General features: G+C 41.0%; 1 protein-coding gene across 1 annotated transcript in view; it reads right to left on the bottom strand.

The window, feature by feature from the left end:
* Positions 1-206: 206 nt before the first annotated feature.
* slc6a17 (solute carrier family 6 member 17) overlaps positions 207-15,963 on the bottom strand; it is a 26,480-nt gene continuing 10,723 nt past the window's right edge. The window contains exons 3-12 of the mRNA XM_015030931.1: positions 11,877-12,034; positions 10,401-10,527; positions 9,400-9,581; positions 8,672-8,782; positions 7,002-7,243; positions 6,723-6,915; positions 6,229-6,421; positions 5,984-6,143; positions 5,703-5,865; positions 207-4,935 (exon numbers count right to left, since the gene is read on the bottom strand). Of these exons, the coding sequence (XP_014886417.1) occupies positions 4,573-4,935; positions 5,703-5,865; positions 5,984-6,143; positions 6,229-6,421; positions 6,723-6,915; positions 7,002-7,243; positions 8,672-8,782; positions 9,400-9,581; positions 10,401-10,527; positions 11,877-12,034 (1,892 nt within the window). The 3' untranslated portion in view covers positions 207-4,572. The remainder of the gene's footprint in view (positions 4,936-5,702; positions 5,866-5,983; positions 6,144-6,228; positions 6,422-6,722; positions 6,916-7,001; positions 7,244-8,671; positions 8,783-9,399; positions 9,582-10,400; positions 10,528-11,876; positions 12,035-15,963) is intronic.

Genomic DNA, 15,963 nt, shown 5'->3' with positions numbered 1-15,963 from the left:
AAACTTCACTCTGATTTAATGTCAGACAGTAAAGAGAAAAACTTTTCCAAGCGACCTATTATTGATATTAGTTAGCATATCTAACACCCACACAAGATGAGAACATTGAAATCCTTGTTTTATTTTGTTCTCTTTGTACTTTGAAACATTACAGTTTAAACAAAAAATACATTTAAACACCGGAATAAAACACACAATACGCTCTGTTGAATAAAAGTGGTTGTTTTAATTTCCTCTTCACTCCACAGTGTTTTTACACTGTATATCACTCTATCCACCAAATTAGTTAAAGTTCCTGTCTTATTGTTACAGTCATACATGTCTTTCTGATTACGTTCCCAGTTTTGCGCTGGACTTTGTCACAGTTTGAGTGAAAAACACAGAGAAGAGATTGCTTAAACGTCAGTGGTCCCGCTCCACCGCAACGACATTAGATTTCATGTACTGGTTTTAGATAAGCAGCACACAACACTGAAGGAGGAGAAAAACACAGAGCGAAAAACACCAAAAACCAACACATATTTTCACTTCACACACACACACACACACACTGACGCTCCCTGTTGCTTACTCTCGCACATAAACACACACACACACACACACACACAAGACAGGCGCTCGGTTTTTTATTATCAACAACAACCACACACATAAACACCTGAAACCAACAGACACCAATGTAAGTACCGACAGTACAAAAAAATCCAAAAAATATCTGAGAATATACAAGTATTTACAGCTCAAGTATACACCCTGTCACTCTCACCATAGATACTCAGTGTGAATTTATCAGAATGTACATCAATATGTACAGGTTAAATACATCATCTTAAATACTATAAATATAACTATATTTGGTCACATAAAGACTATTTGCACATTTAAATAGATTTATTGGTACTATGTCTTTGTCAGCTTCTTGTTGATGAACTCCAGAAGTTGCAGCGGACATGTGGACAAGACAAGGAGACCCTGGAGTCTTTGCTTTCGGTCCTATTCATTATCAACCACAGATAACAGCTTTTTCTGCCTTAGACATCTTTGTATATGTTTAAGGCAAAATCTACATAGATCATTGATCATAACACCATCATGAGTGGCGGGTAGCTGGGACTGTGCTCTGTTCAATATTAGACATTAGAGGGCAGTTTTGCTACTTTTATTGATGGCAGTGCGTTTTATTGTGAAGCTGTGCTCTCAGTGTTTTGCAGGATGCTGGATTTAAAGCAGACAATCAAAATGCCCGTTCACTAGCCAACATCCTCTGACTGCAGGATCAGAAATACAACTTAAAATTTCACTCATCGTGACATAATAGTAAGTCCTGCAGGCCCACGGTTCTGTGCTGTCCTAAAATGTGCTTTGACCTCAAGCTAAAGCTGCACTTTCAGATATGTGCCTTTGTTGCAGGTGCCATTTAAAAAGGTGTGCCTTGCAAGTTGTCTGAAATTGTCAGAAAAAGAACCACAAGTAAGTTGAACAGCTCCATTCATATGTGATAAAAGGGTATTGTTATTTACCCTGATAGATAAAGATAAAGAAAGTGTTAGGGGAGTCCTTTGAGAAACTTTAGCATTTCATTGTGTTGTAGCAGGATAAGTGGCTTGGAATCCATGGAAATGTTGCAGATATTACAATTATTCTGCAAAAACTCCATATTTTGGCTTAAATACAACAAAAACTAGAGCTTATTGTGTCAAAATGGTAAAGGAATCAAAGTCATTACACGAGTATATAACATATATTAATTCTAGATGATTATCTTGCAAAAGCAGGTTTCACTAAAAATCAATAAAATTCAAAATTCTAAGATTTTCACCACTTGTTTCCTGTGCTTGCTCTTGACATTCACTCCCTGCTTTTTGTTTTTGTTTTTGATGAATATATTCCCAAAATAAATAAGTAAACACATATATAAGTATATTCTCAAATTTGTGCTTAACAAACAACTCCAGGGTCTGAATCTAATTAAAGTGCTCATGTGAACGAGACAAAACATTTCTGCAAACAAAGAAAACAGCAGTGATCAAACGACAAAAAGCATAAGGCAGACGACACAGATGCTGCTCAGACACCAAACAAATGTCACTGATTCTGCCTCACTCCCTTTGTGGGGGCAGTCTCAGGTACTGGTGCTTTCACAGGGAGGGGCCACAGACAAAATAACACCACTGGTTCCTCTGCTGGCCAGCAGTGACATCCAGTGGCCAAATCCAGGTACTACCACTTATCTAAAACAATGTCACATTACATTTCCACTGTCTTTCAAGATTATACATCAAAAATGATTAAAAAAAAGGGCTTTGTTTTCACACTTTGGATAGCAAAGAAAGTGTAGCTTCTAGTGCTGATTGAATTATGTCGCCACAATAAGAGGAATGTACAAGACTTAAATCCAAATCTCATCCTGAGATGGAAGTGTGACTGGTAAACAAGAAGCATGGCAGTGAACCACATGTATTCGGTGTGTTGAAACAACACCGGTGAGGACTGTATGTAGGGCACGGGTGGATGTGCAGGTGGAGCAGACAAAGCAAGGTGTCCGCGCCACCGCTCCTCCTCCACATCGGATCAGAATCGGTTTCTATGGTGCATGTTGCCACGGCTTCCTGAGTAACGCTGCTCTATTTTTAAACAGGCAGGTATGCCAGGAGCTCTAATTCAGCTCTAATGCAGACAGCACACAGACATACAAACCTATATGTACTCCGAGCTCCCGTCCCTGTCTGCTTCCTTAAAGCAGAGGCTCATCCGCAATCCTAAACCGTTCGTTAAAAGTCACGCCACGCTCAACGAGGAGGAACGTTGTTGAAAAGACAAGTGTTAAGGCTCAGAGATGCTCTAAACATGGCAGGTGTCTGTGGTTCTGTGCTTGTAGAAATGACGAGGGGCTGAGGTAACCCCTCTTTCTTCTCTATTGCAGCGTGTACGCATGGTGGGGTCTCCGACTATTGCACAACATATATATACAGTGTTCGAATGTACATTAGAGGGGGAAATAGAGATAGAAGGAGATTTGTGATTCAATGAGCGCTGATATTATTGCTGATGCGTGATAGGCACAAAAAACTCCAAACTATAATGTGCTTGTAACATTACCAGAATCTCGCACTACATATGAATGTTTGACCACTTTTGTTTCCACATGAAAAGTTTCCTGATACTTATCAGATGAAGGATGGTGTGTTTTTTTTCTAAGTCTCCTTCAATCCTATTCCCATAGCAACAATCTTCTCCAGTGAACCAGCAGAAGCACAAACTGGTTCCTGAAAGCATTCTGAGTTCTGTACCATTCAAAGCATTGTAGCATTGCCCGCTGCTTAACCTCAGAGAGAGTTTGTATAGAGATGCACCCATCTGAATTTTATGGCTTTTTCCGCTCAGATTTTAGCCAATTCCCATTTCTGTTCAAGCACAAGATATTAGCAAGTAGTGGTGCTAGCATAAGAAAAACAGTCTTCCTCTTGTGGACGTTCTAGGGAATTTAAACTCTTGACTCTTAAATTTCCAGGCTGTCAGTTTTTCCACATGTGGCATTTTACAGGACAGACAGATATCAAAAGGTTGAAACAGAGAACCATTGCAGTAAGCTGTAAAGCTTTCCACGTCTTCTAGATAGAAAGTTGTAAAATTATTTTTAAATTCAGCTTAAATTTGTGTTTCTCCTCTTTATTTTTAACACCTCACTGATACTTAAATTGTAACTCATTTTTTTTGCTGATAAACTGTCTAAGTAGATCATTTAGGATTCCAGCTTTATGTTTCTGTGCAAATGTGACATTTTTGTGCATATTATTTCAGTTCTGTGTTATTTTGTCTAAAGCCACCTCAGTGCTGGCCCCTTTTGGTCAAACAGCTCTTAGGCAGTTGAATACTCCTCTTTGTTTAAAGCAGTATGGCTTTTCATCACACAATGTTTGGGTATAAAACCATCTCACTTGGACACACAGCCCCACCTGGTGGTGAGTTAGGAGTTGGAATAGCGTGGCAAGCTTTGATCGATAGAGTTACTCAGATTTGCGATTGTGTGATTTATTTGCGATGAAGACACGGGGTCGACTGGGTCTCCTCTGCTCTGACTACTGGTGACGGTGTACTGCAGAACGGTCTTTTGGTCTTTTGATAAAAAGTTGCTACAGGTGTCTGGAAAGTCACTAAACATAGTGACAAAGTTTATAAGTTAACAATAGTGCTTCTTTTGTCCTGACCACGACTAACCCCCTCTGCTCATGGCCACACTCGGCCGCACCTTTCTGTGTCTCTTGTCGCGGCCCACTTTGCCAGAATTTTTTTAAAAACTGTCAGGGGCGGGTTTATGCTAACCTTCTTCCCACAGTAACAACTTCCACACTGAGAAGTGTTGTCATGGCATTGTTCACTGAGCAAAAGAGCAGACTTGGTTTTCTGACTGCCATATCACGAGCCGTTTTCTGTGTGCTTCTCTATTTTTCTTTCTCTGGAGGTTAAGGTGTGAGGAATGCTGCAACTGAATTTTCTCCACCTTCTCCATCTCCCTCTCCTCTAGTTGAGAGGGCTTCATTTGTAAGCGGGAGGACGTTGGAGCTCATTAGATCATAGCTCAGACTCGGGCGAGCCAATGTTCTGGTATCCAGTCTTGGTGCTGGTGCCGTAGTTGGTGTTGGTCATCTCTTGGGTGCCACCGGGCCCAAGATAAGCGCGGTGGGCTGGCATGGGGGAGGGCGCCTCGCTGGGGTTCTTGCCCAGGATGAAGCGTTGCTCGTCCTGCTCCTCCAGGTTGGAGATATCCTTCATCATGCCCTTACGGTAGGAGACCGACAGCTTGTTGGAGCCGTCGGAGACCAAGTTGAAGTGGCGGGCGATGAAGACAATGGGCAGAGGCAGCATGGCGACCACAATGAGGGCGTAGGCCATGGCTAGAGCCCATGGAGGGTAGCTGTGGAAACGCTCTGAGCCCTAAAGGTAAAAGAGAAATGGTAAAATCAGATAAAACAGATTTTGGGTTAAAATCCATGCAAGTTTATGAAAATTATGTTTCGAGAAAACCCACAAAGATAGTCAAGTACAATTACTGGAACCCCTGGTAAACATGTGGACAAAAGCCTTAATTCATTAATATTAAGGAACCATCTTGGCTCCAAGATGCAACTCTTAGCTACACTTCTTTAACCAGCTGTCAACTTTGGAAAATATTTTACTTCCTTTACCGTGTTGCTAACTTATGCCCTCTATCAGCTAAATTTAACAAACATTTACAACAATAATATAGAAAAATGAAATTAAATTAATTCAATTGTTTTAGATGCAGTTAAAGATGGTCCAACTTGATGATAATTATAGTAAAATACATTCACAGCCGACCATTTCCATTAAACAGATCCTGAACTTAATGTTTTTCCCTCTGACTGTAGGAGTGATTGAGTTACAGCGACTGTTTTTATATCTCTTAAGAACTAAATGCAATAAAATAAAGGCGAACAAATAGGTTAGTGGATCTACGTAAGTCGACTGTTCATGCATGAGAAGGTTTGAAGTTTCTAAGCACTTTTACGCATCTTTGGAATGAATACCAAGAAGATGGTAGCAAAAATATTGACAAGAAAATTTTATATTGGAACACATCCAAATTAATTTAAACCAATTTGATAATATATATTTTTTTATTTTCCCTGTCTTTCACCTATATTCTGTGTAATAAAAAGTGGCAGGCCGGAGGATCTGACCTCTTCCTCCACCCATGCGTTGTATCCTGCAGGACTGACAGACATCTCTATGACGGTTGCAGCAATGAGCACCACCAGGATGGTGGGGGACACGTATCTCCACATGTAGTAGTAGAAGGTGTACGGTCTGAAACCCAGCATATCCTCCAGATCCTGCATGAATCTAAAAGTTCAAAACAAGAATCAAAACACGACAATTAGATTTTGGGGAAAATGTCCACTTGCAGTCACTTATTTTCTCACAACGCACACAGTTAAGCAGCGGCTTCTTGCCACGGTACCTCTTAGTGCCGTATATCCAGGCTACAGAGATGTTCTCCAGGATCACGACCACAGTGAGAGGCAAACCAGCGGAGTAGTCATCAAACATGGTGACAAAGTAGTTCCCTGAACGCTGCACGAACAGCAAGCCCAGCAGGAAGGCTATTATGCAGCAAACCACTAAGGAGGACACAAACAGGACAGAAACACGCCGTTAAAATCTGATCCCACTCTCCGACTCTGGAAAGCCAGAATGAGGACTCACCGCACAGGATCTCCTTCCGGATCTTGAAGGCGTCCAGTATGGGCGTGGTGATGCCGGTCATGGTTCCGATCATGCTTCCCAGACCCAAGTTGATCAGCATGAAGAAGAACATGACAGACCAGAAGGGGCTGGCGGGGAAATGTGTCATGGCCTCGGTGAAGGCGATGAAGGCCAGGCCGGTCCCCTGAACCGCCTGGAAGGGAGGAAGATGCTGGAGATGGTCACAGCTTTCAAAAATAACAACTGAGCTGCTGAAAAAAACCAAGAAAAGGTCTCAGCCACCGGTTCATTAATGATATCGTAACTGGAAACATTCACTGTGTGTAAAGTAACTGTGAATTTAAACGTCCTTAAAAACAGACCAAAAAACTGGAAGCAATGAAAAGAAAATACGTTCAAAAAGGTATTGTTGCTTTTACAGTCGTTTTTCCTTTACCCATTTTTTTTAATTTATCTACTCGTATGCTTTGAAGCTAAATTGTTTTTGGTGTGACCTTATTGAGTTCGTCCTCCAGGATGCAGGGGTCCAGACCCAGCTGGCCAAAGCTGTCCTCCTTCACCGTCTTGATGACTCCGTACATCTCTGAGTAATCCTGAGCTGTCAGGTGGGAAAAGTTGATGTGAGAAGGAATCAGCTCCCTACTCAGCACACCTGTGTTCAGGTAACCCAGAATCTTCTCTGCGTTCCTGGAGAGGAGGTAAAGATAGATGTGTTAATGGTGACTAAACAATGAAATCGTCTCCTGAAGAGTGACTCTATAAGACGTACTCACTCAACAACACACTTCTCGTTCATGACGTTGGCTTTGAAACCCAGCACAGCAAACACCACCAAAGTGGCCAAGATGGACGTGACAAAGTTGATGACGGAAACCAGAGCTGCGTCGAAGTGGCAGTTGTTGTCCCTCTTGTTGTAGCTGGAGAACGCGATGACGCCTCCGAAGCCCAGGCCGAGGGCGAAGAAGACCTGCGTCGCTGCTTCCCTCCACACCTGCGGCTCCAACATCTTCTCCAGCTGGCGAGAAGAGGAAGTGACAAGATTAAAGACCATGTTCACTCACCGTGACATAAATACAGCTCTGGACAGAAGCTCACTGTGGAGTTTGAGTTCTGTATGAATCCTGGGCTTGTGTCAATGTATTTAACTGTTCTTTTACCAGTAAGTTAAGAAAAAAATATGCATTTTCTCTGCAGATCACTCAGATTCATTTGACTAAAAAAAACAGGTGAGGTGTTTGTAGATTTATTTAAGGTTGAATCTTTAATTTTGCTTGTGTGGGGATTGGCGAAACCAATTACAATTCTCAATTTTTAAATCCCTGAAGGGTGGCTGTGTCCACATTTCAAACTGAAAAGACCCAAACTAATATGACATTCATGCAGATAAGTGGATGCGAATGAATCTTCTGTAACTTTTTATATTGAATTTTACATTATAGTTACTTTAATGATTTCTCTTGTTATTACCACATTAACTATAAGTAGTTTTAACCTGCAGAATGCATTAAAGAAATATCAAGAGACCAAATCTTATGCATTAGAAATATGTGAATAAATTTGCCTAAAGATCTGATTTGAGCATAATGTAACTTAACTTTCACTGTTCCAACCCATAAAGAGGTCACTGCATTTACAGTAAATTAAATGCATCTATTGCTGGGTTTTGCACCCAAGAAGGTTTGAGTGTGCTTTCAGTCCGATTAAATCAATCTCTCTCGATTGAAGTAAAATCAGGAAAGTGACCAGGCAGCTGCAGGTGATGATAATCTGTTTCTCAGATCTAAAGGGAGTGTAGCTGGAGTACCTCCATATGGTTCATCTGCATGCAAATAAATCATTTCCATTTCATTCTGATTTCGTACCTTGACAAATTACATGTTTGTGTGACTTAGAATAGTTTCCTTTACACATTTTTATATTTGGATTTTAACTCCGTGGTTAGAAATTTTGCTGAAATGTGGAATTAGTTTGAACCTTGTCATTGCGTTTACAAAAACCCAAAAAATTTTAAGGCACAAACACATACAAAAAAAAACCCTGTAAATACACAAAAAACATATTTGATCTTAAACTTCCACAGTCAGATCGTCATTGCTGCAAAATCTCTTTAAAAATGTCATTAAAATAATTTAGCTGCATTCTTTAAACTGTGTTTTCTGTTCCTCACCACTAGAGGGGGCCGCTGCTCCTTCTCACCTTCCTGAGTATTATTGACATTTTCATGAAATTAGATCTTAATGAGTGGTGCTTGAACTATGAGAGCCGCTGACGTAAACCGTACACTCAGCTTTGAGAGGAGAGGGTTTATTCTTTTTCTTTCACAGCACGCAGCAAAATTCTATGATTTTTTTTTATTTTTTATTTATTTTTTACTACTTTGACATCGAGTGTAATTAATGTAATGCTGCTTTGGTGTGGACAATGATCGCCTATTCTCTCTCACCTTGGGAGTGAACATGTGAGCGATGCCGTCTACCGAGCCCTTCAGCATCAAGCCTCGCACCAGGAAGCAGAAGAGCACCACGTACGGGAAGAGCGAGCTGAAGTACATCACCTAAAAGACGGAGAGAAAGTCAGCCGCATCACACACTGTTGCCATGGACACGCTTTTCTGAGACCTCACACGTAGAAGGAGAAGTGCAATCAAATCCACTTCCACACGCGCTCCCAGAGCTGCTCTGTGTTTGCTTTGAACCAAATCTGTGAGATGAGCCCATGAGGCTGAACTCCTTCCCCCTGCATCAGATGGAGTTCAGCCATCTGATGCAGGGCCGGCTAAAGAAATGTGTCAGACCCGAACTGGATATAGCTCAGTGATATGCTGCATGACTCATAATTTGGCTCCAGAGCAGAGCGTGTCGAAGCTACCGACTACACAGCTGAATCGGTTGTTCCTTGGTTCGGCTTAAGCTTATCAATGTTGCATGTCACTGGCTTCCATAATCTAGATGAGGTCCAAAAATAGATGCGTGTGGATGAGAGGTTTAGTATTTTACCTTTGCCCGGCAAGCAAAGTCAGAAAAGCCCTCATGGATATGGATAAATCAGTGATTAAAAACCCAAACGGAGAGCTCTGGCTGAAAGGATTTGTTATCTCGGTGTGTGAAGAAATAAATGAAATGAGAGAATGGGTGTGTGCAGGCTGCAGGTTCAGCCAGAAGAGCTGCCCACCTTCCCAGACGACTGGATGCCCTTCATGACGGCCAGGCAGACCAAGATCCAAGCCACCAGCAGGGACAGGGTCATCTTCCAGTTCAGGCCGCCGGTTTCGTCGATGGTGCTGGTGATGTTCAGAGTCTGGCGGTACCAGAAGTAGGTGGTGGCTGAGCTCTTCTCACATTCTGGCTCCACAACTAGATCAGCAGCAAGGAAAAGGAGACAGATTGACCTCTGGACGTCAACTGGGCCAGTTTAACATCCTAACCTAAACTATTCAGCTCAGTTCAGACGAGGTCAACGTTGGCTTCGTCAGACCAGAACAGTTTCTTCATGATGCTCTTTGTTAGGTGACTCCTTAAGGCAGCTGGACAGAGGTTTAATTAGGGAGTATCAGAGTAAAAAACCAAAATACAAATGCATGACGTTTCAGATATTAGGAGAGTAAGTAACATTTTAATCATTTTCCTTGCATATCACCCCCTTATGTGTAGCTTGTGCTGGTTTGTTACATAAGATCCCCCAAAAATACATTGAATTTTCCTGTCCTTAACATGGCAGACTGTGAAAGATTTAGGGATTATGAATAATTTTTGCGAGAGCAATCTAATTCCGATTCTAAATTAGATTCAGAGCTGACGCTGAGTTTCACAGTGTGAATAAGGAGTCTTGGCATCAGCTGCTGCCACCAGCTGGTGGCAGTGCGGACCCAATCAGCCGGGTCAAACCGGCTAACGAGCCTTCACAACAGAGCTGTCCGAACGGTGACCTGCAGAGCGGCCTCAGCCACTGCAACAGCTCAGACTCTCTCCTGTGGAGGCTGCTACAATGCAAAAATGTTCTGCAGCTTTAAGCACAGCAATGGTAGGTCTGTCTCTCTCTCTCTGTATCTGCTGAGTCTAACTGCAAAATAAGAAAAAGCTCTCAAGCACCCATTTCTGTTTCTTTTCCCTCTGCTTTTGCTGAGAGCCTCTCACGGTGAGGTGGGCGTTTGGATTTTGCATTGACAAACTCACTGGCTTGGGTTCCGTTCTTCCTGATGGGGCATTCGGCCCATGGCAGCGGATACTGAAACGACTGGAAGAAGTAGAAGATGCTCCAGCCGATAATGACATTGTAATAGAGGCCAACAAAGCCGCAGACCTGCAGAGACAACAGAAAGGCTCGTTCGTTTAACGGTACACAGCGTGTCGAGGTGAGGCAGGGCACAGAGGCACACACAGCAGCAGCACAGAGCAGCTTGAGACGCGTATGAATTATTGAGCTGTTTGCTCTCTCCACCAAGGCTGTGGTCCTCAAAGAGGCGGTATTTATAGACGCTGGAGGTCCCTCTGCCACATCTGAGCTGCCACACGCCTCGCTGCCCTCGGCCGCCACGGCTCCGCGTCCCCTCGTTCGCATTAGGCTGATGAAATTCGTGTCGGGACGACTGGCACGCAGAGAGGAGCCGCTGACGGAGCGACTCGGGTGCCGACAGGTTGTTTTAAGCTGCTGATGATAATGTGATGTGGACACGATGGGTCAGTACTCCTGATGATGAGGAGGACAGACCGAGGCACAGATCAGATGTGGAGGTTTTCTTAAAGCAACTAGAGGTCATATGGCTCAGAGGGAAATGTTGTACAGCAGAATTGATGACTCTCTGTTGTTTAAACAAAAAAGAAAAGGGATGTCTTTATAATACGAGGATTTTTAGGTGATCATTAATAGGGCCGTAAAATTTATTTTGCTGATTAAATTTAAATATTCACATCCATAAAAAAAAAAAGAATACAGACTAATGTAAGTAGTATTTACTCAAGTAGGTTTTGGGGGAAAATAGATCTCTGGTGTAAATGTACTGCCTCGGTTTTCCTGCCTCACAAAAATAAATAAATATAATTAAATACACTGCTCAAAAAATAAAGGGAACACTCAAATAACACATCCTAGATCTGAATGAATGAAATATTCTCACTGAATACTTTGTTCTGTACAAAGTTGAATGTGCTGACAACAAAATCACACAAAAATCATCAATGGAAATCAAATTTATTAACCAATGGAGGCCTGGATTTGGAGCCACACACAAAATTAAAGTGAAATGTTCCCTTTATTTTTTTGAGCAGTATATAATTGTCACTAAACCCACATTTTTGTATTTTTATTAGTTTAATGCAATATTCTCATTTTAAATATAAGTGGAACATTTTTAGTTTTAACAGAAACAAAGGCTTTCAAACATCCATCTGTGAGTAATTAACCTCTATAGATCGGGTTTCACTGAGTGACAAAGTTGCTGAAATAAACGGGCTTTTAATATTCTGATTCACTGAATGGGTCTGCGAATATCAGCCACCGTGAGTTTTGTTTTCAAAGGTTTTATGTTGTGAAAAAAATTTGATTTCATTATTTTGTAATAATGTTCATTTATACTCCTTTTCTTTTGCCTGCCGCAGAACGCCCCGGTCCGATCCAACCTGGGTTAACGTGAACTGACACGATAAACTCACCATGAGGCTGGAAACGCCGATGCCCCCCAGCTGAGGGTAAACGTAGTTCCACACCCCGATGCTGCCGCGCCTGATCCGCTGACCGACTGCCAACTCCAGGAAAAACAAGGGGATGCCGATGAGGAGGAGAAGGATGAAGTAGGGCACTAGGTACGCACCTGACAGAGAGCGGACGGGGGGAGGAAGCATGACAGAAGCAGTTTGTTCAGATTTATTTATATCAAGGTTCCAATGTGGTGAAATATGAAGCCTCTTCTAAAAGCAGCAGAGGAAACAATGTCTCGTCTCTCCTCTCCCTTTTATTTGCTCTAATATTTGCTTCTCTCCTGTCCTCTTTCAGTTCAGCCTCCTCTCAACATTTCACCATGACCCTCTTTTTCACAGAAGGGGAAAAAAACAAACCAAAAGGAAAGCACAGACGGCCACCGCAGACAGAAAGTCACATCCAGTCCTGCTTTCGTCAAGAAATGAAGAGGAGCCATGGCGACAGAAGCATCTGAAGCCAGAGACGTGGTTCACAGTGAGAAGGACTTCATTCATGTTTTACCTGATTCTAACAACAGGATCAGCCTGATGGAGAGAGAGCAGGAACCAAACCAAACAATGAAACGTGGCATGACAGCCGCGTCTTTAATACAGACTCTTTTTCCATATCTCTACTGGACAGATGCAGGTTAATATGTGTCATTGAAAAGATAAACTACAAAGATCTTCTTACTGAAATAACTTATTAGTGTCAAATCCATATATAAATTAAATCACTTCAGGTAAGATACTAATGCTAGATATTGGTTGAACACATAAAAATAGAGTTTTGCTGTTTTGATCTCCTTTCAGGCAACTTTTTATTCCACTACTGAATATTTTTGACTTCGATTTGCACAAATTTAAGCAATCAAAGGCTTCATTTTCTTCACTTCAAAGCTGCACAATATTCTCAGCGCAATACCGTAAAGACTAATTACGTTTCGGCTGCATTATTACTGACATTCAAAGTAAATCTGTGCTCTGAATGCCCATTATATGCTTCGTCCAATGAATGGACTCATTTCTGCTACTTAAGTTCATTTTTAGCATCTATGACACTGAAACGTCTGGAGAGTTTGCAGGCACTGTGTGACATCAAAATACAAAAGTAAGCAAAACGTGGGTTAATCTTACTGGTTACTGGTTTTACACGTTACCATAGAAATCCACCTGCTAAAAGTTGCTCGCAGTGTCATACTTTGTGGTCTGGCACAACTCAATGCAGCTGAAGTGCGATATTTTACTGGCGAAGTACGGAGAGGAGGAGAATCTGACAATGACTGACTAAATGGAGGGGTTTAAACACAGAGGAGGAGGATTAGTGGAGTGAAATGTGTGAGTAATTGTGCTGATGCGTAACAGCTGTGAGAGAACATGAACCAGGGCTGAAGTGACAGAAAACTGACACGGAGAACATTATCTGAAAAGAAAATAACTCAACACAAACACAAAGAGCCTAATGTAACATAAATCCCAGGTGTAGAATCAGAACACTGACGTGAGGTTACAGAGGGATGAAAAACTCAAAATCTTGCTTTGGATTGGTCAGAGTTAGACTCGTGTTTTAAGAGTTGCCTGGTCCAACCAAGGATCGGGATCACAAGAAATGGAAATAGAGTGAAATATAAAGCCTTTAGAAAAACATGCAGTTTTATCAGATTTTCTGTGAGATTTGATCCCCTGTTGTTTCCATTAAAATGTATTAAAGCTCAACTATCAGGAGAAATAACACCAGCAGAGGAGCCAAATCGAAACAGAGATCTGGGTAAAACTGACCTTTTTCCATCTGTTAACATTTCATCAAAACCTCTTTGCATTTCATCCCTGTAAGGAAACCATTTTGTCTGCCGCTGATGAACTACTACATATCCTAGTTTAAGATAAGACAGGGTGAGATGACACATTATTGCCTGCTGCTTGCACAGACAGTTTTCTTGCAACGTCATCCTGGCAGCCATAACAGAGACAGAGTCAAAATAACAGCCGCAGGGAATCAATCAAATCTAAAAACCCACAAAATGGATCAGATAAAAATGGAAAATGACATGAAATGTCCAAAACTTCCATAAATCAGTAGTCTTTGTTGTAAGATTAGTTTGCTTGGTTGGTTTCTTATGATTTTCTTTGCAGGAAAGTGTTATTTTGCCACATCATTTATACTGTATTTAATTAAAATACTGTATTTACTGTATTTAATACAGTAAATACAGAAATACTGTATTTAATTAAAATATAAAAATGACGCACAGAGGAGCATCCGCAAAAACAATGTTCTATTACAAATCAAGTTTTAACATATTTGACATATTTTTGGTGAAAATAAGCTGCCTTGCTGAATGGTAAAGTACTTTTAAAAGTACTTAATATATATACTAATATTAATTTCTGCCATAAAGTTAAATTGAGCGTCGACTACAAACAGGGATCAGAGAATCGCCAAACAGCACAAAGTGTTTTCTTTATCCAACCAAGGAGGACAATAAAGCTCCATCAACTGATTCATCCTTTAGATTGGGTTACGCTTAAATCTGCACAGAAATACATTCAACGGCTCAAATCTGCACACATTAGGCTCTGAAACACATTTCATGCAAACCCTTCACAACCCACACAGGAGATCAACAATGTCTAAAAGCCTGGAGCACTCGTATTTATTCTTGAACTTCCTTCTTAGTCATCATCCACCTTCTCATTTCATTATAATAATAGTAAATCAAGCTGCCAAACACAAGATGCTGAGAGCTTTAGGAACAATAACAGACTGAGGCTTTTTCAGCTAAAATCTCTCTGCTTCCTCTCCTCAGTGATGACTGAACGCCTAATCCCACCGCTGCTGAGGGTGCATGTTGACTAATTCAGACAAATGCTGCAGAGCCTGCAGCTCTGACTTGGTAAGAGAGGTTTGCTCTCTGTGAGTCAGGTGTGATTTCAAACACACAAACAGCCAAAAGGGTTCCTGTCGACTTTGGAGCAAATTCTATTTGAATCGCATTAAAGCGAATTCATTCAGTCTCTTCCAGGCCTCAGTCTTAAGCAAACTACCAACTGGACACCTGAACTGAGGGACTGGGAAGTCTGCTTCTGTGGGAAACTAAACCAGCATCACGCTATGCGATCTGCAGCAAACGCATCGATCTCCAAGTGGAGGCTTCAAACGTAAATATGTTTAATTGTAAAGTTGTGAATACTGTAAAATTACAACCTTCAACCCAGTCAGTTTTAACAACTGCACGACTTCAAAGCTCCACAGACGCCATGCACAGAAAGAAATGCAATAAAATTGATTTTTGATCGATTTTTAGCTGATTAGACTTCTTTTAAAATTCACCGGTCATCATTAAGCTCATATAGATATCTTCCATTTCATGTTTTTGATGGATTTGACACTCTTTTCATATTTGATAAGTTATTTACATCCAAGCATTTTTATTTAGTTATTATTTTGTAGAAATGAATTTTCACTTTGACAATTGTTTATTTTTATCATTTCTTTTGTCAATAAAGGTCAATTTTTTTTTTGATAATGAGTGATTTGTAAGAGCTATAAGAGGCTAACACATGCAGGTTTTTCCAGGTACACATAAAATGTTATTGGATATTATTAACTATTTTAATACTCATTACTATAACAGAAATAACTCCAGTTGAAGATCCAGTTTCTTCGGTTTCTTTCAAAGACATTCATTTTGATAATCACCAGGTTTGCTTATGTATGGTGACATCCTAACAAAAACGGCGCCTCTAAATCATGAATTAATTGTGATTAAACACATTTTTGGTTCAGTTTCATCAGCCACAAAAAGAAGAATTCAAGCCCATCTGCTGAAAAAAATTTTTTTTATATATATATAAAATATGGTAATGGCGAACCAACCGGACATTGTGGTGGTGGATAAAGAACAGAGGAAAGCCGTTGTGGTGGATGTAGCAATACCAAGTGACCACAACATCAGGAAAAAGGAGCATGAGAAACTGGAGAAATACCAGGGCCTCAGAGAGGAACTGGAGAAGGCCTGGATATATATAGAAGGCCTCTCTTCTATATATAGAAGAGAGGCCT

The sequence above is a fragment of the Poecilia latipinna genome, unplaced genomic scaffold (genome assembly GCF_001443285.1).
Source record: "Poecilia latipinna isolate Pla-1442-1.1 unplaced genomic scaffold, P_latipinna-1.0 Scaffold196, whole genome shotgun sequence".
Classification (NCBI taxonomy): domain Eukaryota; kingdom Metazoa; phylum Chordata; class Actinopteri; order Cyprinodontiformes; family Poeciliidae; genus Poecilia; species Poecilia latipinna.
The sequence above is the reverse complement of the archived record's forward strand: the minus strand, read 5'-3'. Positions and strand labels throughout refer to the sequence as shown.